This window comes from Thermobia domestica, chromosome 14 (assembly GCF_964235325.1).
Source record: "Thermobia domestica chromosome 14, izTheDome1.hap1.1, whole genome shotgun sequence".
NCBI lineage: Eukaryota > Metazoa > Arthropoda > Insecta > Zygentoma > Lepismatidae > Thermobia > Thermobia domestica.
In genome coordinates this window covers 155,788,410-155,814,984 of record NC_137467.1, presented here as the reverse complement: position 1 = coordinate 155,814,984, position 26,575 = coordinate 155,788,410, and the positions used below count along the sequence as shown (strand labels likewise).

The following is a 26,575-nucleotide window of genomic DNA, read 5'->3' as shown; positions in this document are numbered from 1 at the left end:
TGTCGGTGTTGTTTTGAAACACCCTGTATATGCAGTTCTAAATAAATTCTGCTAACGACAGTAAAAATTATGACAGGTTAGACTTTTGAATTTCGTCCGGTAGATGTCACCCGCTGGAGGATGTTTGCTGCTATTGCCGCGATGAGTGATTTCTAGCGTTCTAATTAAACACTTTTGTTTCAATAATAGAAAATGAGATATGAAAAGTGAGACCATTAAACAGGATGTATATTAATACTCTTGAAATACTGGAAATTTGTATCGATACTGGAAATACTGAAAATATGCTGTAAGTTTTGTGTAATATTGGAAAAATGTAAAAAAAATTCTTTGAGATCCTTCAAGATGGCAGTCCCATCATTTGGGTGTAGATGGTGATAGGGCTAATCGGCCAACCACTGAAAAACTAGTTAGTTCGAGAAAGAAAATGGATAGTGTTTATAATATATTTTTTTAATTATTTTGACCAACACACACACACAAACACACACACACGCACGTGTTCGCAGAATAAAGTGAATGTTGATTACGATAAGTTCTGAGAGAAATAACGTCTAGAAAACACGTGCTTTTCTATTTTTTCGATTTTAACCGTCTAGTTTCTGTGATTTTTTTGTATTAGAATATTAAAGAAGACTTTTACTTTTTCAACACATTTTACAGGCTGTTAACTATCACAGCATACACTCATACTTGGCACTCACACTTTTTTTAGTTGACCGTGGAATACTGGAAATTTTTCTAGCAGGAAACTGGAAACATCCAATTGAACTCTAGTAGACACAAGTCACCGTTACCCGTGAAGATGACCCCATTAACGAGCTTAGCCGAGATAATCGCTCTGTTTGTCTATTCAAAAAAAAAAAAAAAAAAAAAATCAAGAATTCGTATGGAGTAACGAACAGATAACAGTAGAATTTAAAAAGGGTTACTGTGTCCTCATAATAATTAAATGCAAAAAAAATCAACCAGGGCCTGTTTTTAAAAAGGTATCATTCCGCATTCGCCTAGTGGAACGGGAAAACACTGGAAATCTGGGAGCCCAGTCACCGGATTCTAATCGTACTTTCCTGACTGCGAAGCGAGAATGCTATTTGGTATAGTGATTTTATTTGTTTAAAGTTTGAAAGTATCGAAAGTTGCCACGATCGTTTTAGGTTAAAACACTTTCTTCTACCAAAACTCTTTTGCAAATCCATCACTTCTTATTACAAATGTGAACAAAGAATTAAAGGAAATCTCGAGTTCTTACATTTCACTGAGAAAGAAACTATCTCGATCAAGATTTCGTAAGTTTTCTGTTGTGAGAATGCTATATTTCTAGAATATCTTAAAGCCTAAAATCTCGGTGCTTGTCGCGCCAGCACGGTAGAAGCTTTAAATCTGATACGAAAAATTCAGTACAACTTGCATACAATATATATTTGGCTTTCACACAAAGGATTTCAGCTTCGTATCTTTTTCTCTCTCGACTAATTCCAAAAGGCTTCTTTGTTTATCTAGTAACTTTGTTTTCACAAGCTTCAAATTCATTTTTCTTCAATTTATATATAGCTTACCATGATGTTATACAATCTCTCTCTGCAAACCGTTCTGCTTTTATTACCATTTTGTGATTTACTAAAAGCAAAAGAATTTTTTTATGATACCTGCACTTTCTAATTTCAAGTAATAATAATAATAATAATAATAATAATAATAATAATAATAATAATAATAATAATAATAATAATAAAGTATTCTGCCTTTTGGGAGATCCTCGGACTGATGAGGGTTTTATTTTTCTTCTTAATTTTCAGTTTGTCCGTGGAAATGTTTCTTCCATATTTCTCAATTTTCAGCTTCTTTTAACTACCAATATTTTCTTCTGTTTTTCAAATCATTGATCGCTTGTGTTCTTTTTCCTATTCCTCGCTTTCCTTCCATCCTTCCTTCTACGGCGGTATGAAGAAGACATTTTCTTCGCAATATGTGTCCAATCCAATTGGCCTTTCCACGAAGGATGCTGGCTAAAAGCGTCCTCTTCTCTCCTATCCGTTTTAAAACATCTTCGTTTGTTACTCTTTCTGTCCATTTTATCTTCTCCATCTTCCTTCAACATCACATTTCAGAGCTCTCTAAATATTTCTCTAACTTTCGTAATGTGCAAATCTCTTAACCATACAGTCCAATGCTCCATATATATATCAGTTGACCAATTTCTTCCGTAGTCCAATATTAAGGCTGCTAGTTAAGAGTGACCTTTTCTTGTTTAATGCTTCTTTGGCTATGGCAATTCTCGACCTGATCTCTTTGCTGCAGTAATCGTCTTTCGTCAAAACACTTCCCAGATATTTGATATGATCGACTTCTTCAAGTTCTCTTTGTTCTGCTCTGGCCCGTAAGGACGCATTTCGAGGAGATTTTATCATGACTTCCGAGCTACAAATACCTTATTCAATCCTGATCTTTACTAGTGAAATTATCCCAATGTGAAAGAATATGATTACATTATACTTCCTTCTTTCCATTTTCCATGTGAATCTCACTTAGTCATGGCTTAACTCCAGATTACTACCGTATTTTTTTATGCCACTATTACTACCAATACGTAAATTTAACGAGCACGAAATGGTAGCATACACAACCTTCTCTTATGCCGTTACCGGGCCAACTAACCAGCGGAAGCAGTGCTGGCGGCAGAAATGATGTGGTTGTAGGGAGAGAAGTAAGCCATCACATAGGTGGACGTAAATTTTGTGCGGCGTAGTACCAGGGTTAAAAGTACAATGTAATGTTTCTTTAACATTCAGTGGTGACTTCAGAGTTTTACAAGGGGGAAGTCACATTGGAAGTGACTTCGCAGCTGTCTTTCTTCCCCTCCTCTCCTTTATCCACAACAGGTTTTCGAGCCTCCAATGATTATTCTCTTTAAAGACTTTCTTGGATGGCATTTCCATTACACAATCATGTATCTGTCTTACATGCAAAATAATTGAACTTAAGAGCCTGACATACTAAAAATAATACAAAATTTACCATTTTTCTTTTGTTTGTTTTTCATGAGTGAAAGGAGATAATGAAATGCAACTTACCACAATCATAGATAATGTAATTCTACAACAGAAAATATTAACGTGAAAAATGTTCAGTGTTGCCATCCATAGAAATTACAGTATTGCCAGAATAACATTTCCCCCAAAATCTAAGTTAAGGCAGCAACTAGAGGAACGAACTCAACTGGAATTGATTACGTATCATATTGTTTTGGTATCCTGTGACCTACTTTTTAAATAACATTATTATTTAATTTTAATAATTGTAAGTTAAAACTATTTTGTTTATTACAAACTAAATACAACTATTATTTAAAATGTAGTCCACACGATACCAAGACAATATGATACGTAATCAAATGCAGTTGAGTTTGTTCCTCTAGTCGCTGCCTTAACTTAGATTTTGGGGGAAATGTTATTCTGGCAACACTGAAAATTCTTCATGTTCATATTTTCTGTTGTAGAATAGCATTATCTATGATTGTGGTGACTTGCATTTCATTATCTCCTTTCGCTAATAAATAATCAAGCAAAAGAAAAATGGTAAATTTTATATTGTTTTTAGTATGTCAGGCTCTTAATTTTAAATAAATACTTTATTCAGCCCAAAGAATTCAAACTATTCAAGAATGGAAAACAGTTGATACTGGTAACACTACTCGATCTATTTCTTCAATTTGAATTTTTAAATCCATTCTGTAAAAATCACTCGGTTACATACGCAGTAACATACACACTTATTGGCAGTGTAATTTGAAACGAATACAAAAATTAAGTAATGGTGAAAAACTAACCAGCTTCATTTCTCATATATTTATAATATTTATTAACTTCTAAAATAGGTACACGATAATATTTTCTTGATGCACTGAAATTCGAGTATACATTTGATTTTGATCTCTTCTGAAGCAAATTAGCAATTTAATCGACCACTCATTTTAGCAGCAAGACCTAGACCTACCGTTTAACGTAGAACCGAAATGACATGTGACCGGAAATGGAACCCTGGTGTCTCATGCCGAAAACATGTTTGTTAACCATATAATCATGGGGTGCAACTTAGGGGACGGGAGAGAGGAGGGGAAGAAAGATAATATAAATTAATAAAACTTAATAACTCTTGAACTACCCGACCGATCTCTATTAAATTTGCCCCATAGATGAAGTTCGGGCCTGGGATGTTTTTTAATCATTTCACTTTGGCGGTGCAACTTAGGGAAGGGGGGAAATATTTAAAAATGATCGAAAATGACCGATAATAGTGTCGAATCCATAGTTTTCAGGGTCGCTGAGACGAACAGTGATACTTCCGATGCCGTTTTAATTCAAATTCATCCCTTTATGTCCAAAATGAAACATTCTCCCGTTGCGAACAATGGGTATTCTGCTAGTTTATATATATATATATATATATTTCTAAATAGGGAATTTTTCATTAAGGCATTATGAACATTTTCCAGCATATAGATAGATCAACTACTGGAGTAGAAATTCTGAAAATGAAAAAAAAAAATGATATTACCATGTTTTGCTATCTTGTTAGATTTAATTCATAAAGTCGCAAATTGCTTGCGTGTACAAATGTACATATATTTTGCTATCCTGGTATATACATATATATATATATATATATATGCATGCCAAAAATTTTCCGGTGCAGTCCTTCGATTCCTGAGCTATGGGCGCTTAAATTTGGAGTTGGAATTTTCAGGAGAAGATACACAGAACATACCTGTTAAACGTTACATAAATGGAATGTGTATTAACCAAAGGCTTGCTAAAATCAATAAGCGCGATATTTCCCTGCAGCCGGGTAACTTATTACTAGTCTAGAGGCTTCCATAACATCAAGAGTCGGAAGGATTTCTTCGGTGTTTTTTCTCGCGATTGATGCTGATTGGCTGGTGACATGAACATTATTTGCTACATTGTACAAGGATCATGAAATTTTATATGTGGCACGCACTATATCAACTGTTTTTTTGTTACAATATTAACCGAATAGCTTATCAAATTAACTTAACTCGAGAAAATTTCTGTCGCATCAAACTAATACCTCTTCTGTGATTTTTTTCATATATATCACTTACCAGTAAAATCTTACCACACAACACCTAAGATAGTACACTATGAGCTCTTTCGCTAAATGTTTCATCAGATAGGAAAGGGGAGAGAAAATTTCGAATGGAAGTAAACTGTAAGTTCTTTCGCTAAATATTTCATCCGATATGAGAGGGAAGAAGTAGAAAAATTTAACCTACAAGTAAACTATGAGCTTTTTCGCCAAACGGAATTGCTGATCATTATCCCTACCACGACCGAACCACCGATTTTTCAATCTCCTCTTTAGGAATTCACGAACATCGAGATGGAAGTGGGGTAAACTGCATATCATAGCCGAATGGACTTGGCATTTGGTGGATCTTCGTTGAACTTCGTTCGGAAGTGTTGCAACACAAAAAAAAGAAAAAAAAACTTTTTGAGTTTTTCAATACATCTGCAAAGTTTTGACAATATGTTCAACAATAAAGCTACACTGAATTTATGAAATCGGGTCAATCATTTGTAATAATCTAGTATTTAGAAATATATATACCGTTTAAATTTGATTTATTGTAAGTTTTTAATCCATAAACAATTTTGTTTACAAATAAAAAAATACTACTTACAAAACATAACATATAACTCCCACTGACCACATATCTGTTCCATACCCAATCTGGTCAAAATTAACTACTTCAGGAGCCACAAATTCTGGAGTTCCAAACAAAACTTGAAGCTTCTTTTTTGGGTCAAACTTCCTGGCTAATCCGAAGTCAATTATTTTTATCCTGTTCCCAGTTTTTGTCAGACATAAAATGTTTTCAGGCTGAAAAAAGTAAGACAAAAAAAGTTGGAAAGTTGTTCGTTATAGACTAGATGAGATTTAATACCTGTATGCTTTTTGTATTTTTATGCGATAAAAATAAATTTAGGTTGATAGAACGGACGTACAAAAGAGTTGTCCATGGCAAATAATACTCTGACCTGCTGGATACGTTAAACGCTGACTGTTTTGAATTCTTTTAGTAAAAATAAGATACGCAATACTTACATTATGTTGAACGTTTAGTTATATGATACTGAATATATAGTATTTTCAAAAAATTACTGGAATTTCGAAAAATTCAAGTTTCATTTAGTGCATTATGCTACTTATTAAATTTTATTTAGTACGTGTCTGCTTCATATTAAATTTTATTTAGTACCTGTATGCTACTTATTAAATTTTGTTTAGTGCCTGTATGCTACTTATTAAATTTTATTTATTGCCTGTATGCTACTTATTAAGTTTTATTTATTGCCTGTATGTTACTTATTAAATTTTATTTAGCTTGTATTCTACTTATTAAATTTTATTTAGTGCCTGTATGCTACTTATTAAATTTTATTTATTGCCTGTATGCTACTTATTAAATTTTATTTATTGCTTGTATGTTACTTAGTAAATTTTATTTAGTGCCTGTATGCTACTTATTAAATTTTATTTGTTCCCTGTATGTTACTTATTAATTTTATTTATTGCCTGTATGATACTTATTAACTTTTATTTACTGCCAGTATGCTACATATTAAATTTTATTTAGCTTGTATGCTACTTATTAATTTTTGTTTAATGGTGTATACTATATATTAAATTTTATTTAACGTTTGTTTTATATTTAGCAATTGTTTAATCTCAATAAAGGAAAATTTCATATGTAATGTTCATATACGCATAAGAAAAACTGGATATATATCGAGTCTTGAAAGCATAAATGTCATATGTCCAATTTTTCTCAACATTGTCAGCTATTTCGATAGCTTGATAGTGTTATGTCAGGTGCACAATTACCATTTCTCCACTGTAAATAGCTTCTTAATAATACACAGTGAACAGTTGTCCCAAAGCTCAAACTCTCAGCTTTGCAAGGGCACTTATCACTTAGAAACAGTCTCCTGAAAAATTTAGAAAATTGGACATATGACATTTGGGGAATAATTTAGTTCCCGGGGTTGGGGTATAATCAGCAACGAAACATATACAATCTATATATCAATCGATTCAGCTTGACAAAACAAATCGATCGATGCCAAATTAAACTACTTCCGGTTTACTTAGCCTAATTTAGTTTCCGGGGGTGGGGTATAATTAGCAACGAAACATACAATCTACATTTCAATCGATTCAGCTTGACAAAATAAATCGATGGATACCAAATTTAACTACTTCCGGTTAACCACTTTCGGTTTACTTAGCCTAATTTAGTTTCCGGGGATGGGGTATAATCAGCAACGAAACATATACAATCTATATATCAATCAATTCAGCTTGACAAAACAAATCGATCAATACCAAATTTAACTACTTCCGGTTAATCACTTCCGGTTTACTTAGCCTAATTTAGTTTCCGGGGATGGGGTATAATCAGCAACGAAACATACAATCTATATATCAATCGATTCAGCTTGACAAAACAAATCGATAGATATCAAATTTAACTACTTCCGGTTAACCACTTCTGGTTTACTGAGCCTAATTTTTTTTCGGGGGTGGGGTATAATCACCAACGAAACATATACAATCTATATATCAATCGATTCAGCTTGACAAATCAAATCGATCGATACCAAATTTAACTACTTCCGGTTTACTGAGCCTAATTTACTTTCCGGGGGTAGGGTATAATCATCAACGAAATATATACAATCTATGTATAAATCGATTCAACTTGACAAAGCAAGTCGATCGATACCAATTTTAACTACTTCCGGACAACCACCTCCGGTTTACTGAGCCTAATTTATTTTACGGGGTTGGGGCATAGCAACGAATAGTCTGTATATCAATTGACTCAACTTGACCAAGCAAATCGATCGATACAGATTTTAACTTCTTCCGGTTAGCGTTATTTCTTTCGCCCTTCTCTTTTTGTGTTTTATCTCATTTTTACTTTTTGTCAGAAATGCTTTTTAATAAATATAAATCTCGTAAACTTAACTAAGAAACAAATGTTTTGGGGGAAACTGGTAAACCATAATATTAGCACTTTCTTGGCAACGTCAACATTTAAGAATTATTTTATCTATTGTTTTTATTAAAATTAAAAGAAATTGAAAGATCGGTGTGAATTGGCTCACCCAACTTATTTTTATATAACCTTTAAGATTTTTTCGAAATAAAATATTTTCTCTTGAAGCCACTCAATAAGAAAGGAAAAATAAACAATTTGGTCGAGTTTTGAATCGAAATCTAAAAGCAGAAATAGTAGTGTGAAGACCAGTGTGAAGTTGACCACCAAATATATCTTCAAATTTATTTTTTATTTATTTATTTATTTATTTTTTGCGTGTTTTGAAAAAGAAATTTTTATCTTCAAAACATTCAACAACAGATAAGACTCTCTTTCTATTTATCCAAACAAAAAAAATCTCTTCAGAATAACCAATAACAAATAATTAGCTTTTGCTTTGGTTCGAAATGTGACGGTGTAACCAGTGTGCACAGTAAAATGGTTGTGTTAATTCAGTTTAACACGGGAGGTGTGTTACGTCTTTAACACACAACCGGCGTTGAGCCGTGCTGTAAGCGTTAATGAACCAGAAAATTACTCCCCCAAAATATGTTAAATCGCCTATATGCGTAATGTGTTTACATTATGCTGAGTCTAAAAAATACAGTTTAAACAAGTAAAAGAAATGTGCCTGAGGGTGGGCGTGAACCACCAACTATTTGATTAGTAGGCGCGTTCTCTTCCGACATGGCCACGAAGTCGATGGGGAAAATGTTGATTGTAGAGAGATAAATCCTTGAGGTCTTTTTAATTTGGCTAATCAGAGTGCTGTTGTAACCCTGTACATTCGACGATAACCATTTGGGATCAGATAATATCCGCTCGCCATGTAATTTTATAACAAAATGACGCGCTTCTCTTTAGTTTATTTCATGGTTCTTCCATTTTTACTTTCAAATGATCGGCGACAGTTGGCATCTAAAAAATACAATTCTTTATCCCTAACTACATAAGTAATTAACTGTTCACATATGTATGAAAGATTCATCTTAATTTTTATTCATCAGTTATGTCATTTCTTTCTTCTACATTTATCTCCCAAATTTCATGCATTTGTTGCTACTTTTTCCTAAGCGATTGTCTACTAGGACAGAAAGTGGAGCAAAAAGCGCGAGAAACCATTGCATGTTACTGCGCATGAGCAAATGCAAAGAGCTGACTGTCATTCGTGTGTCGCTGCAGATATCAATTACGTCATAAGCATCTGTAAAAGTATGCACCTAAAGTAAGTACCTCGAACATGAAATATACATGTCCCAAGTGACGATATAAAAACAAATGATTATGACAGTGCTAAACTCAGCCAGGTATAGAAATGCTACATTTGTGGTACATAGTCGCAAATATCAATTAGGTGTAACAAGCACCTAAAACTTTAGCTAGCTGAAGTACATACTTACCACATGAATACCATATGTACCAAGTGTCGGGTACTTAAAAAGTAGCTGAGACACCTAAATAGCACATGCCTAGCACATCTTGTGCTGTTATGGTAGATATTTGAAAATATCCACTTTATTGAAAGAATTCTTTGAATTTTGACATTTACATAACCCGACCCCGGAAACAAAATTAGGCTTAGTAAACGGCTACTGGTTAACCGGAAGTAGTTAAATTTGGTATCGATCGATTTGTTTTGTCAAGCTGAATCGATTGATATATAGATTGTATATGTTTCGTTGCTGATTATACCCCACCCCCGGAAACTAAATTAGGCTAAGTAAACCGGAAGTGTTTAACCGGAAGTAGTTAAATTTGGTATCGATCGACTTGTTTTGTCAAGTTGAATCGATTAATATATAGATTGTATATGTTTCGTTGCTGATTATACCCCACCCCCGGAAACTGAATTAGGCTAAGTAAACCGGAAGTGTTAACCGGAAGTAGTTAAATTTGGTATCGATGGATTTGTTTTGTCAAGCTGAATCGATTGATATATAGATTGTATATGTTTCGTTGCTGATTATACCCCACCCCCGGAAACTAAATTAGGCTAAGTAAACCGGATGTGGTTAACCGGAAGTAGTTAAATTTGGTATCGATCGACTTGTTTTGTCAAGCTGAATCGATTGATATATAGATTGTATATGTTTCGTTGCTGATTATACCCCATCCTTGGAAACTAAATTATTCCCGACATTTGTCCTCTGAAGACTCGATATGTTCTTTTCATTATTTACTGTTCACCGCTCATTGCCTTCATAGTTATCAAGCATCAAAACGAGTAATTTCCAAATTACATGTATAGCCAATGGTTCAATTAGTTCTTTGAAGCCGTTGTCCTTCTTGAGCACCAACTTTACATTGGATAAGACAACTTATGCCATTTTGTCGCACTTCGGAACGGACAAAATGACAAACAAACGTATCTATCATCTTCCTCCTTTGACTAAATCCCGGATTTGGTCAAAAGGGAAAGAAACTAGACACTTTGTCATTTGGTTCATTCTATGTATAAACTTCACCCAGTTAGCAAAGAAAATTTGTACTACACTGAAAAATTTGCCACAATCAATGGATATGTTTGCAATAAAATTTTCAAGACGAACATGAAAGTTTGCAGCGTATTTGTTATTGAACAATATGACAAATCCTAACTAATTCTAACTAGCACAACTATGAAATACAAGGTTAAAAAGAAAAAATGCGGTCTCTTATAGTAGGATATCTCGCCTCTTTAAATATTGTTTCAAGAGTAACACTGTATTAGCATAGCCAAATCGTAATGAAAGAGTATTTGGGGTAATAATTTACAATTACAAGATATGCTAGAAGTGTCATCTCTTTACCTGTAGATACAATCTTGCTAGTTTCATTGCGTTTTCACATAACCATTAAAATTGAATATATATATGTAGATCAATATGGTGTGTTTATTGTGAAGTATAATTCTGATACCTCCGAACCAAGAGCTTCGGTGTTTGTGGTGGTCCTGATCGAAAGACAATTTTTAGGTTAATAGAAAAGCAGGAAACAATATTCATGTTGATATATTAAGGTAATGTACCTGGTTAACAGGCAAGGTTGTGTCTCCAGGAAAGATTAGGGAACTTCTAGCCATGTTGTAACTATTTCTTTCTTTTTTCAGAGATTTCCTTTCATTAACACTGCTTATGTTAATATTGTTATTAGGATTACTCAACTGGAATTTATCGTATTGTTAGTACTTCTGTTATTCCACACGATAAATCTTGAACTTAAGTGAATTCTTGTTCAGATGGTGGCCAACATAGGTTTCATTGTATATCCTACTCCCATTAAACACTCAATAAAACTATTTATGCGCCATGAAAGTATTGAGAGTTATAAATGATTTTTAAAAATTATGATAATAATAAAAAAAATGTTACCTTCATGTCTAAATGCAGAATATTTTGTTTATGGATGAACTCAACACCTTCACATATCTGTCTCATGAAAATTGTACACGCTTTCTCAGTTAACACAAAGTCATCATCAATCACCCGCTCAAATAATTCTCCACCTTCAATCCTGGAATCAAAAAAATATATTTATAAATAACAATCGAGAAATCAAAATAATCACAGAAATTGTTATTGTATAAGATGTTAACGAAATCGTATAAATCAACGCTTCATTGTATACCTGTTATGTTAGTTAATTGATTTTCTCAATTGTTTTCGTACATCAATGGAAGATTTCAAATATAAATATCATCATCCTACTGTATTATCAACTAAGATCTGTATTTTTAGTCAGAGTTATATTTTAATTATAGTATTCTATTGTTTGTTCATGCTTTCAGTGGCATCTAAAAACTTGGGGAGGATATATTATCAAAAGAACCAAAAAAAGTTTCAATTTTCTTTTCTAACAGGCTTCAAGAAAAGATTGTTATTCTTTTGTTTGTTTGAAAATATACTTTCCCGGTGGTCTCATAAAATTTATTTAGGATCTGACAGTAATCTTTAGGACTAAATTATGAAACACCTCAACAGATGCTGAGTTAATTACGGCGAAGTAACCTGTTTGTAGGCAACCATACATTCTTTAGTGTGTTTATGGTTACATAACGGCACAGGAGTTGTGCTGCAAAGTTTCGAAACACTTTCATAGTACATTATGGAAACATTTTAACTAGGTGGGTTACGTGTGTGAAATCGGTTAAGATGGAAAAAAAAAAAAAACTTTTTATAATGATTCGAGAGAAAGAAATATGAGCTAGAATAATAAGAATAATTTTTTCATCAGTCTAGAAGATATTATTGTGAGATTTCAATAAACAACCTGTGTTACAGTTTCGGCAAAGTATTACTGCCTTCGTCGGGTACATTATCTGATCTTAATCCTCCAAAACAAATATTAAGGCAAAGATATATTGCTTTGGTCATATTATATTTTATGTAAGTTATACGTAGTTCCAAAGCTGGAATGGTCAGTAATCACAGTGCAGTTACCATAATAATGGAAGCAAATACTGCAACACGACGACATACTTATTCTGAGTTAGTAACATTGAATATGCGTGCACTGTGACTGACTTAATCTTGTGTTGGTTAATTGTGGGTAGTACGTAAAGAGTTGCACTGAGAGCTCGTGTGCACAAAGGACAGACGCTTCTAGTCCAGAATTGGATTCTTCGACTTCTAAAAAAGGTAAACTGTAATTGCACAGTTAGTTAAAAAGCAAGTACATCCAAAACTGCCAATGTGTTAGATGTATCGACAATAAAGCTCAAGAAGATTATGGCATATCCAACTCTTGGCAAGATAATATCAGGAAAATTTACCCTACTTAATACTTTTGGAAGAAAATTCACACCGAAAACTCACTGGGTGTGAATAAAGTGACAGTATGGCCAAAGTTTGCGCATTAATGAACAGCAATTCGTTTGTAATTAATATGTATTTCATATGTAATTAATAAGTAAACTGGTGATTAAAGATATCCCTAATCTTAGAGTGCACTGATTATGAGTGTTCAAATACGTGAACACTCTATGTCGAAACATTTTAGTGCGAAGAGGTTTTATTACATTCCTGTCTCCCTTATTTTCACTTATGATTTCGCATTCTAATACTTTATTTAGGGCACAGTCTGGAACTGGGAATAGTATATTGAAACTTGGACATCACTTCATTAAATTTTTGCACAATTTTACTCAGACAAAAGGTACAATGTTCGAAAAGCCTAGATGATTCTTGGCAGCGTGACAGACAGTCTAGCTGAAGGTCAGAAATAGCCTTATTCATACGTCTTGCTACGGATGGTCACTCATGGAGGTTTCCCTCGCGCCAATCAAGTTTAAAATGTTCTGGTTCTTGAAGTGTGCATCGCAACATATAATTGCTAATTCTAGTTACTACAACTTAAGTTAAAGATAGTATATTTTACAATCAGCAAAACTCTATTATTCTTTTTCTTTTTTAAAATTGAATTTATCACAGAGAACTATTTGTTAAAAAGTGCAGAGAATTTATTAAGTATTTTTATGCCTGATTAAGAAGGTTCAAACCAAGTTAATATCTAAATATCCTACGCTTTCCATTTGCTTCTTCTTGTTTTGTGTGTTATCCTTGCGGGAGAGCATTCTATCTCAAAATGCTGCTGTCTCTATTTGTAAGCAGGTTATATCTTAATTGCCCTCGACAAAATTTGAGATATGCTAAGCTTTCCCCTCGCTTTCTTATTACTTGTGAGCTATTGAATACTTGTAAAATTGTATTAAATGAATTAATATTTGTTGTGAAGGACCTTCATATAGTACTGAAATGTGATTTCTTTTGGTTCTAAGTTTAACTAGTCTCTTCAGCACAGTCTACGTCAGTTGTGTGCAACAGCCGGACACCGGGCCAGTCCCGGCCCGCTGAACCCTTTCATCCCCGTTCGCCTGATACGTTATTGAAAATATACTTCTTCCGTAATCTTAAACTGAATCGAAAAGATTTCCAGCATAACTGATGTCCAACTTGGAACATACAGTGTACTCGGAACATTAGGAAACTAGTTCAGAACATGAAGAATCAAATTCTCCACTAAAATGATAAATAAATAGATATTTTCTGTTTTTCTTTAGTAAATAAGTATTTTGGTTGGTGTTATAATAGTTTTTGTATTCGGTGATGTTAGTGTTCTCCATTATACATTAAATTGTACATTGTTTCGTACGGTCCTCGACGCCAGTAAGACCACTGTGATTGGCCCGCCGTCTGTTCTAGGGATACTATATATATTCTGAAATGTCAAAATGCTGAGACACTTCCACCTGGCTGACTCGTTATGTAAACATTAACTTTCAAGACAAGACTGCTAAGTTTCATCTTTTTGTTTAAATTATAGGGTTATCATATCAAAATTATCGAATGGCGGAATTATTATTATTATTATTATTATTAATAATAATAATAATAATAATAATAATAATAATAATAATAATAATAATAATAATATAATTTTTGAAACAACTTCGACGATGTTGAAGTTGTATTAGTTACAGAAACATAATGATACTTATGTGCATATCTCACTTTTGACAGAAGAGATGGCATTATGTTCTTGCAACAAGTATTTATAAAATTGAATTTGGATTAGAATTTAACGTCCCTTTTAGCACCGAGGCTATATGAGACGTGAACCTTCAAGTGAAGGTGGGATCGAAATACGAGCTCTCACCGGGAATCAAACCCGTCTCTCGCGCGCCAAAATACAAGTATTTGTAAAAGTCTTCTTAAGCCATGTATTTTAAATTACTATAATTATTCCCTTTAATCGCAATATTAATACGGGATTTGTTTCATGTGTTCATTGACACCTATTAGAGAAAAAAGAAACTTTCTGTCGTTGCGTTACTGCTTGGAATCGTAAAAATAAAATAGATAAATTTTAAGAAATTTACTGAATGTTTCAACTGTATTGTTACTTTCGAAAAATTCGCACTACTGACCATCAAAGAGTTAAATTTTGATCTACAGGAGGAAGTTTTGATCAAATAGATACCAGACCTAGAGCAGGACCACAGTATGAGTCAACTCATAAATGTAGTTATTATGCTCAGTCACTTATATGATGCAAACGGTTTAAGAATTTCAATCGTTTCTTGTAAATTTTAAACATAAAATGCAAAACAAAATTATATTTGATCTGACTAAATGCCGGACAATTCAAAAATAATTTAAATGTTTGCCGGACATGGTGGGATCAGATAAGAAACAGGATATGTGCGGACGTATGACAACCTTATTTAATATCACAATATTACGATAAATGACTTTAAATATGACGATAACACTATAAATAACTTTAAATATGATAGTATTACTATAAATGACTTTAAATACGACAATATTACTATAAACGACTTTAAATATGATAATATTACTATAAATGATTATAAATATGGCAATATTACTAGGTATAAATGTCTAAATATGACAATGGTACTATAAATGACTTTAATTATGATAATATTACTATAAATGACTTTAAATACAACAATATTACTATAAATGACTTTAAGTATGACAATATTACTATAAATTACTTTAAATTTGACAGTATTACTATAAGTGACTTTAAATATAACAATATTACCATAAATGGTTATAAATATGACAATATTACTATAAATGACTTCAAATATGACAATATTACTATAAATGACTTTGTATATGATAATAGTGCTATAAATGACTTTAAATATGACAATATTATTATAAATGACCTTAAATATGACAATATTCCTATAAATTACTTTAAATATGACAATATTACTATAAATTACTTTAAATATGACAATATTACTATAAATGACTTTAAATATGACAATATTACCATAAATGATCATAAATATGGCAACACTACTACGTATAAATGACTAAATATGACAATATTACTATAAATGACTTTAAATATGACAATATTACCATAAATGTCTTTAAATATGATATGTTCACAAGACATTAACATACCAAAACTCGGTAGAAAAACTGGAAGCATAGATACAAAAGAAATGGGGGAGAAAAAGGCCGAACTACGAAAAAAAGATTGACATAAGGCAGACAATCTATACCTTTCTCATTGTACGCTATTATCAATACGATAGACCACATTAGAAGACTATACATTTAACCGTAGAAACTGCGGACAAATCAGGGAATTTCGGAAAATGTACGCGGACGAAAATTTTTACTCTCGAAATGTTCATATGTCCGTATAAGTGCTGGTGTATGGTAACCCTCGTTTTCAGAATTTGTGGTATGAAGCATATTAATGTAATTTTACTTTCGGTATCACAAAAATTGTCCTGACCAGAAAGAATGATCTGATTAGTCCTGCCAAATAATAATAATAATAAAAAAGGAAGCGTAAATGTTGTAGGGTTACAGGATACGTGCACGAAACAGAATTACTCTTTGGTTGCTACAATCCGTGACTGATTATTCTCTCTGAAGGCCAGCAGCAGCGTTTGACACGGAAGGAAAAAAAAGGACACGTGTGTGGCAGGCGTCCAACAGAAGACGCCAACAAAACAGTCTACATACTTTCCTTTCTGTCTTCTTCTGAGATGAAGTGGCAGGGAAAAAAAAAGAGAGAGAGAGAGAAGAAAGTAATTATCGTTTGCGACGAGTAAATGATACTGAGAGAGAGGGAAGGAACCCACAAAACCTACGCACAAGAAAGAGCCTGAGGAAGTGAGTGGGCAATTACAGGCGTGGGACAGCATTCTCACTTGGACTGAAAATATTAGTTGCAATGTCGCTTTGATTTCTGGCACGATGTCCAAGTCTTTCAATATATTTTTGCAGCTTGAGCCCACCAAAGTTATGTTGCCAGGTTTACGTTATAGGACACACTCGTCGCTAATTGTTGAAGTTATGTAAAATATTTGATGTTTTTCTTCAATGGTACGCAAGATTACAAGGAAGTATCTGGCCACACAGCGTTTATAGGGGAAGTTAAAACATAATAAGCCTACCAATACGAATATATTTAAGAAAATAATGTAGTTTCATAACGCAGTATTTAATTGGAGATGGGAACGTGTCTTCCATCAATATAATGCAATGGGCGCTACCTTCTTCTTAAGAAAACAACTGCTACGACATCGTTTCTCCAATTTTTCTGACTCACTTTGAATACCTACTGGTTTAGATACAGAATACTGTTTACGATAACACACAGTAAAGTTGATCAAGGGTTTTTTTTTTTTTTTTTTTTTTTTTTTTTTGTTTTGTTTAGCTCGCTTAATTGAAACGTCCTGCTTCCTCGTGGCTGGCGAATTAGACTCAAAGAAAAACAACTAGTTATATTAGAAATAGAAGACTCAAGGGAAACATATTCGAGGAGTAAAGCCCAACAAGGAGCATTTGCTCGGCCTGCGTCCTCAGAATTGTCATATCCCTAATATATCTGTAATCTTAAGGGATTTCGAGATATGGCCATAAGAATTCAAAACCCCACTCTTTTTCCTTACCTTCTAAGGGGATTTTAAAAAAACGCCGAAACAACTCTTCAATTAACATTTCTATTCTTAAGGGATTTCGAGATATGATCATGTTATTTTAACAATTCTAATCCCTCACTTTTTCTTCCTGCCTTTTTCTTTCCTTCTAAGGGAAACATCAAAAACCACTTAAACACTTCTTCAATTATTTTATAAGCCTATACACCAATTTTCATGCCTCTAACTTAAAGAAATCTCGATATATGGTCATCTATCGACCCCCGGCTCTATTTTTTTTCTTTCTTGTAGAGGGTTATAGTGTCGGATAGAGTATGTGATAAAACATATACCCTTGGCTTTAATGAAGAGTTTACATACGAATTTTTCGGGAGACCCAGGTTCGATTCCCGGCGGGAGCTCATGTGGTTCGGATTCCACGTTAATCAGTAGGTCCACGTCTCATATAGCCTCGCTGCTGAACGGGACGCTAAACTCAAAATCAACTCAATTCACATCTCAAACTTAAGTGATCAACATTTTCTGGATAAAGAATCGGAATTTTGAATAAATATAAAAATTATACCCCTTTTCGCTTTTGGAGCGCAATTTTCTGAAAAACTGAAATCTGTTTTCGGTTATTTTTAGTGGAGAGTTAATATGCCTAGTTTCGTCTCTCTAACTTTCGGAATATTTGAGGTACTCTATTCTTAGAAAAGGAAAAAGATAAATTCTATTTTATCCCTTTTTAAAATACGTATTTCAAAATCTCTTGCTTCAGTGACGAAAGGAATTTTCTGTCCAAATTTCGCGTTCTGGCTATAGTACTATATCTTGGGAATGATAAGTGAATCACACTTATATTTTATATGACAGTATTGATTAGGGAAATAAAAATTGACAGATTTCTTCTTTCACTTCGATAAACATCACCTTTACGAAGACCCTTACATGTCGGGTGGGGAGAATTGTGCTACAGTGAAATCTAGAGCTATGTCGGCAGTAGTTCACTACCAGAAGGGCTACCTACTTAATTGGGTTTAAATAAAGGAGCCAGACGAAGAGTGTTCTGGGAGAAGGCAACAGTTCTCCAGTAGCTAAGTTGGCGGAAATCATAGTGATTGGTACGGCAGCTTGGACATTAGTTCCAGGAGTGGTCAGAGTGACTTTAACGGCTGGGATACTGTGGGGTGGAAAGGAACGGGAAACCACCACTTTTATTTTCCCTAGTGTACTGACAGCAAAAAGAGAATATAGTTCCGGAGGTAAAATATCCCCTTATTCTGATCTCTGGGAGAGAGATGACTTGGGAAGGAATAAAAAAAAAAAAAAAAATGGGAATTGTATCATGAGGGATGTGCTAGATGGTATGGTGGCAGGAAAGAGAGGGAGGGGGCGAGCAAGACTACAAATAATGGACGATATATCAAAACAGAGAAATCGTGCATGAAGATGAAGTTAGTGGAAGGCCGTGGAGCATGGAAGCTTCTTAGTTGCAGCAAGTAATCTGCCAATAATGGCAGAATACCTGTGATGATGATAATGATTTCTTGTTTAAAAATTGTGAGTGGGGAGGTTTTATTGATTTCCTCCTACGTGAATCGAGGCCATTTTGTGAGATTTTTTAATGCTTTGGGCTGGATTTATCACTAGACCTACCGGCGTAACGTTCATAGAAAACGCACGTTGGATGAAAAGTTAATAAGCAAGACGAAGAACTTGCAAAAATTGAACATCACTGTGCTGCTCACCATTGAGTAGGGCTGCCCACTGATTGGCATTTTACCGGCTAATCGGTATTTTTGACAGGCGCTTCTACCTAGGTATACATTTCACAGTTTAAACTACAATTATTTTTCATCTTGTGAGAGCTGGTACCGGTAATTTTGTTTTTCAAAGCAGGCAACCCTACTATTGAGATAAAGTTGACCAAGACATTCAAGGGTGATGATGTAATAAATACCTTCGCTTCAAGGTTATTTTTTTAAAATTTATTTTAAAGGTAAGTATTTATACAAAGAAGTTTTTGAACAATGACATCAAATTTTCTTATATTGTGTTAAGTCTTATATTATATAGTAATATTTTTAAGAACTGGAAACACTGTTTTTACGAAACTTGGATTTCATTTGTTATTCAAGATGGAAAGTGTTGAAGAGAGACGGTGCATAAGGCACGAGGCACGAACATTTCTTCCATAATTTTGAAGTTAAGTTTGTTATTTAAGTGCAATGAACACAGTGCAGTTATTATATGTACTTTGTGGTTTATTTTAAGTGTTAGTTGAAAACCAGCGATTAGTAAGGTACAATAAAAACTAAAAACAAGTATTGGAAGTTTCCATTGTTAGAAGACAGTCCATTACCAGTTAAGTAAATCGCGAACATTTAAGAGCATAAGCATAAACAGTTTTTTTGGTCCTCCAGTGCCGAATGGAGGAAGTGTTGTGCCAAGAAAAAGAATAAGTGAATCATTCAAACATTCATATTGACTATGTGTGTGTAAAGACAGTGAGTGTTAAGAAACAGAAGCAAAATTGACCTATTGGACTTATCACGTAAGCACCTACGCATTCAGCTGTGCATTGCAATCTGAAGAAAAACAAAGGCGCAATGTAGCAGTCACGTAGCTAAGTATATTTTTTTGGTTCTTTTACTTGTGTAAAGGTCTGTTGTTATAAGGACTTCAGGTAGATACATCACAAGCAATGGATTCAAATACTAATTCTCTTATAAAGGCAAGAGGCCTAGCTAAAGCTTCCCTTACAAGAATGAAAACATTTGTTGAACAATTTGGAGCAGACGGTGATGTAATGCAGATTAAAGTTAGGTGTGCACGTTTACCTAATATATTCAAAGAATATGATGAAGTGCAAAAACAGCTTGAATTAAAGGACGAAAACAATGAATATACACAAGATAGAGAGTTGTTTGAAGCTACTTACTACGATACTCTTGCAAAAATGACGTCAATTGTTGAAACAGCTGAGAAGGCTAGTAGTAGCAATACAAGTTCGTCAGGTGATTCAACCGCAAATACAGGGTGTCTAAAATTACCAGTCATAAAGCTACCAACATTTAAAGGTCAAGTTATAGATTTCAGACATTTTCATGATACTTTCAGTAGTTTGGTTGTAAACAATCAGAGTTTAGATGATATTCAAAGATTTCATTATTTGTTGTCCTCATTATCAGGTGAAGCAAGCAAATTAGTTGAGAATATACTCGTGACAGGTGAAAATTTCAAACTTGCTTGGGAAATGATATGCAAAAGGTATAATAATCCAAAGCTAATAGCAACTGCTCATGTAAAGGCATTGTTTTCATTACCAACTGTCGGTAAAGATTCAGTGGCGGACTTAAGGACATTATTAAATCAAACTATAAGTAACGTAAATGCACTTAAGGCGTTACAGTTAGATACTCCTTTGGAGGATATATTGTTATCGCACCTAGTTTTGGAAAAGCTAGATGAACAAACACGTAAAGACTTTGAAAATCAAACAAATAGGGAACAGTTTGCTAGTTTAGAAGAACTTCATGTATTTTTAGAAAATAAATGCCAGGCCTTAGAATTGGTAAAATCTACGCAATCAAAGTCGCATTTCAGTAAATCCAATGTTGTCAAGGATGTAAAAAATGCTAGACAATCTTATGTGAGTACTAATGTTTTGTGTTCGTTTTGTCAACAAAGTCATGCGTTACACAAGTGTAATGAGTTTCAGAAATTAAGTGTACCCAAAAGATTAAGGTTTGCGAAACAGAACAAACTTTGTTTTAATTGTTTGAAAGTTGTCAACCATGTAGCGAAAGATTGTTCGCTAAGTGCATGCAAAATATGTAATCTCAAGCATCACACGTTACTGCATAGTGATTTTAAGAAATCAAAGCCTAATCATGCTGTAAGTGTTGAAAATGATTCTGTTACGGAACTTGTAGGGGAAAAGTCAATGTCTCAAGGGCAGGAAGTTGTTAATACTAGTACTTATTGCTCTGTGAAGCCTAAAAGTAATGTGCGTGTTTTACTTTCAACTGCAGTTGTTCAAGTTAAAGATTGCAATGGTAAATTACATATGGTTAGGGCTTTGCTTGATAGTTGTTCCCAATCTCATTTTGCAACAGAATCTCTCATTCAAAGGTTAAAATTAAAGAAATTTCCTATCAATGTTCCTGTACAAGGTATTAATAACGTAAGTTGCAACGTTAAATACGGAAGTAAGTTACAAGTATTCTCTGCTGTAAGTGATTTTAGTGTAGATGTTGAGTGTTTTGTATTGCCCAAAATAGCGGGAAATTTACCTGATGCTGATATTGACATTAAAGAATGGAACTTTCCACCGAATTTACAGTTAGCGGATCCTAATTTCAACAAGTCTGGTAAGATTGATTTGTTGTTAGGTGCTGGAATTTTCTTTAGTCTACTCAAAGCAGGACAACAGGTGCGTCCAGGAGCATTTCCAGTTCTCCAAAATACAGAGTTAGGATGGATAGTTTCAGGACAATATCAGATGCCAAAGCACAACAACTTCACGCCAGAACATCGAACATTCTTTTTGCACAACAACGATGATTTAAGCCATCAGCTGCAGAAGTTTTGGAAAATAGAAGATATTCAAGAAACTCCTCTATCCAAAGAAGAAAAGGAGTGCGAAGAACATTTTATCGCAAACACTAGAAGACATTCAACAGGACGCTTTATAGTGAGACTGCCATTCAAACAAGAAGTGATCCAGTTAGGTGATTCTTATAAGACAGCTGTTCAGCGTTTACAACAACTAGAAAAAAGGTTAAATAGATGCCCCAAGTTACGCACAGATTATGTGGCATTCCTTGAAGAGTATGAAGCTTTGGAACATATGAAGGAAGTGGAAGGCAACTCTAATATTACTCAAGGATATTACTTGCCTCATCATCCAGTTATTAAGGAAGCTAGTACTACTACGAAGACTAGAGTAGTATTTGATGCATCCGCATGCTCAACTAGTGGCATTTCACTGAACGATGTTCTCAAAGTTGGTCCAACTGTACAAGACGATTTGCAGTCAATTATATTAAGATTTCGCACCTACCCTATAGCTTTTACTGCAGATATAGAGAAGATGTATCGACAGATTTTGATTGATGAGCGTGACTGTAAATTTCAGAAGATCTTGTGGAGAAGATCAGAAGAAGAACCCATTAAGGTATATGAATTAAAGACTGTCACATACGGAACAGCCTCAGCGCCTTTCCTTGCTACTCGCTGTCTCCAGCAATTAAGTGCAGAAGAAGCTTGTGAATATCCGAAGGCAGCACAAGTTCTCAAGAATGACTTCTATATTGACGATTGTATTTCAGGGGTTGAAAGTGTGGAGGAAGCTTTAAAGATAAAGGACGAATTAATACAAATGCTACAAAAGGGTGGTTTTTTGCTAAGAAAGTGGTGTTCCAACAGTACTGAGTTATTGGAATCCATCTCTGAAGAATTGAGAGAAACACAACTTCCATTACGCTTAGACGATAAGGGTCAAGTCAAAACATTAGGATTACTTTGGCATCCAGCAACTGATCAACTTCAAGTGATGAATGGATTCACTCTAAATCAAGGGTTGAATAATAATTTAACAAAACGCAAGATGTTGGGTATTATTGCTTCAATCTTTGATCCGTTGGGAATTGTTAGTCCAATAACAATCGTATGTAAGATAATTCTTCAAGATCTGTGGCAAGCAGGATTGGAGTGGGATGAAACACTTCCTAAAGAACTACAGCAAAGATGCAAGACAGTACTTGAATTCATTATTTTCATTATCAGATATCAGTGTAGACAGAATGGTTCTTCAGTCGGGTACCTTGATAGACATTCAAGTTCACGCTTTCTCAGACGCTTCAGAAAAGGCTTATGGGACATGTGTGTATTTAAGATCCGTCAACAAAGATGGTCAAGTTACTTCGAAGCTATTATGTGCTAAGTCCAAAGTGGCTCCCATAAAGAAGATTTCCCTGCCTCGCTTAGAGTTATGTGCGACAGTGTTATCAGCAAAACTTGTCAAAAAGGTAACTAAGGCATTAAAACAACGAATATCCCAGGTGTATACGTGGACAGATTCTATGGTGGTCTTAGCATGGTTAAGGGCAAGTCCAAATAGATGGAAAACATTTGTTGGCAATCGAGTTGCTGAGGTACAAGAAGTGGGAGGAGAATGGAGACACGTCGCTTCAAGTGACAATCCTGCAGATATTATATCAAGGGGAACAAGTCCTGACAAGTTAATACATAATAATTTGTGGTGGAACGGTCCTCAGTGGTTACAGTGTTCTTCACTTGATTGGCCTAAGACGGAGCCTGCCCCACTCAGAGAGATTCCTGAACAGAAGAAATTAAAATCAAGTTACTTAGTGACAACTCAAGATAATAGTATGATCGAAAGATTCTCTACTTTGAACAAACTTCAGAGAGTCTTGGCTTATTGTGTACGGTTTTCCAAGAATGCTAAAGTAGAAGCATCAAGAAGAAATGTAGACGCTCTTACTTTGGAAGAAATTGAAGAAGTTTTAATCAGACTAACACGAGAAGTTCAGAACTCAGTTTATGCTAAGGAAATAGCTGATCTTAAAGAAAGTGGAAGAGTTAGCAATAAGAGCAAACTCTTGTCTCTCAATCCTTTCATATGTGATCAACAATTACTAAGAGTTGGTGGAAGATTAAAGATGTCTGAACTTGAATTTGATGCTAAACATCAAATTATTCTACCACCAGATCATCACCTAACAAGACTAATTATAGAACATGAACACAGGCGATTGCTACATTCTGGATGTCAGTTAATGCTAGCATCACTAAGGCAAAGGTATTGGATACCTAATGGTAAAAATGCCATCAAGAAAGTTATTAGAAGGTGTATTACATGTCAAAGATTAAAGGCGTCTGGACCAGAACAATTAATGGGACAACTACCAAATCATAGAGTAGAACTAACAAGACCTTTCACAAATTCTGGAATTGACTTTGCCGGTCCTATTTACATCAAAACTGGTACCAGAAAGTCAAAAACAAAGGTGAAGTGCTATATTGCAGTGTTTGTGTGCTTAGCAACAAAGGCTGTCCATCTCGAAGTTGTGAGTGATCTTACTAGTCAGGCATTTTTAGCTGCTTTGAGAAGATTCATATCTCGTCGAGGTAAATGCAAGCATATCTATAGTGACAATGGAACTACGTTCATTGGTGCCAACAAGGAACTTCAAGAAGTCGCGAAGTTGTTGCATACAGCTGACCATCAAGAAAGGATTAAGAATTTTGCAACTACTGAAGGAATCCAATGGCATTTTATTCCGCCATATTCGCCCAACTTCGGTGGTCTTTGGGAGGCTGCAGTTAAGTCCTTCAAATACCACTTAAGGAGAGTCATGGGAATGTCATATCTCACGTTTGAAGAATTAACAACTTTAACCACACAAATAGAAGCTTGCTTAAATTCGAGACCTCTTGTAGCATTATCCAATGATCCTAATGATCCAGTAGCATTAACTCCTGGTCATTTTCTTATTGGTCAACCATTGACAGCACTACCAGAACGTGACTTACATCAGGAGAAGATTAGTTCAATTCAAAGATGGCAAAGGATCCAACATCAATTTCAACAGTTTTGGAGAAGATGGTACATGGAATATTTGTCACAACTACAAGGAAGAAATAAGTGGAAGAGAAGCTGTGCCAACATACAGCCAGGTCAATTGGTGGTTCTCAAAGAAGATAAACTACCTCCTCTATCATGGAAATTGGGAGTCATCACTGAAGTGCATTCTGGACCTGACGGTTTGGTTCGAGTGGCTACTGTTAAAACTTCCAATGGTTTATATAAACGCTCAATTAGAAAACTTTGTGTTTTACCAAGTAATGATGAATCGTAATGTCATTCATGTTAAAGCATATTTATTTCCTGTTTTAGTATATTTTATTTGTTGTTATGTAAAGTTTTTCTTCTTTTTTTTAAAAAAAAGGTCACTAGCCCTTTTTTGGCGGGCGGCATGTTAAGTCTTATATTATATAGTAATATTTTTAAGAACTGGAAACACTGTTTTTACGAAACTTGGATTTCATTTGTTATTCAAGATGGAAAGTGTTGAAGAGAGACGGTGCATAAGGCACGAGGCACGAACATTTCTTCCATAATTTTGAAGTTAAGTTTGTTATTTAAGTGCAATGAACACAGTGCAGTTATTATATGTACTTTGTGGTTTATTTTAAGTGTTAGTTGAAAACCAGCGATTAGTAAGGTACAATAAAAACTAAAAACAAGTATTGGAAGTTTCCATTGTTAGAAGACAGTCCATTACCAGTTAAGTAAATCGCGAACATTTAAGAGCATAAGCATAAACATATTGTTTCGAGATACATTTTTCTCCTGTTTCAGTTATTTTTATGATTTTAGGTGGATAAATAAAAAAAGATAATACTGAAAAAGGTAGTTTTATTTCTTGTAATCAAAATAATTATATTTCATTAGGAGGAAGAAAATTTCATTTTTGAGATCCTTGAATAAAGAGTTGAGACAAAGGCTTAAAATTTTTCATGTGGAGTATTGTACTATATGAAGCAGAAACATGGACATTCCTTAAAAGTGATGAAAACCGCCTGGAAGCTCTCGAAACGTGGGCGTGGAAATGGATGGAGAGGATTAGCTAGGTTAAGCGAAAACGAAGAGGTTCAAAATCGTAGTAGAAAAAAACAATTTTAGATATTATTAAGAGGAAGAGAAACTGGTTGGAACATTGGCTAAGAAGGAAGGAACTGTATTATGAGGGACGTACTAGAGGAAATTGTGGGAGAAAAGAGAAAAAGAGGTATAGGAAGCTACAGTTGACGGACGGTATCGAAACAGAAAAATTGTACGTGAAGACGAAGAGGTTACCGGAAGACCGTGAAACATGGAAGCTAGTCAGTTGCGCCAAGTGACCTACCAATGATGCCAGAATACCTATGCTGATGATATAATTATTCTATTCATTTATTCTAGTGTTTGAATATTCACACCATTATGGATCTAAATTCAAAACTAATTTATTTTA

General features: G+C 34.3%; 1 protein-coding gene across 2 annotated transcripts in view; it reads right to left on the bottom strand.

Annotated features, from left to right (window-relative positions):
• The window catches only part of LOC145670426 (myosin light chain kinase, smooth muscle-like), a 227,886-nt gene that overhangs the window by 50,581 nt on the left and 150,730 nt on the right, over window positions 1-26,575 (bottom strand). For both annotated transcript variants that reach the window (XM_081739093.1, XM_081739094.1), the window contains exons 5-6: window positions 11,479-11,620; window positions 5,705-5,904 (exon numbers count right to left, since the gene is read on the bottom strand). In XM_081739093.1, the coding sequence (XP_081595219.1) occupies window positions 5,705-5,904; window positions 11,479-11,620 (342 nt within the window). The remainder of the gene's footprint in view (window positions 1-5,704; window positions 5,905-11,478; window positions 11,621-26,575) is intronic.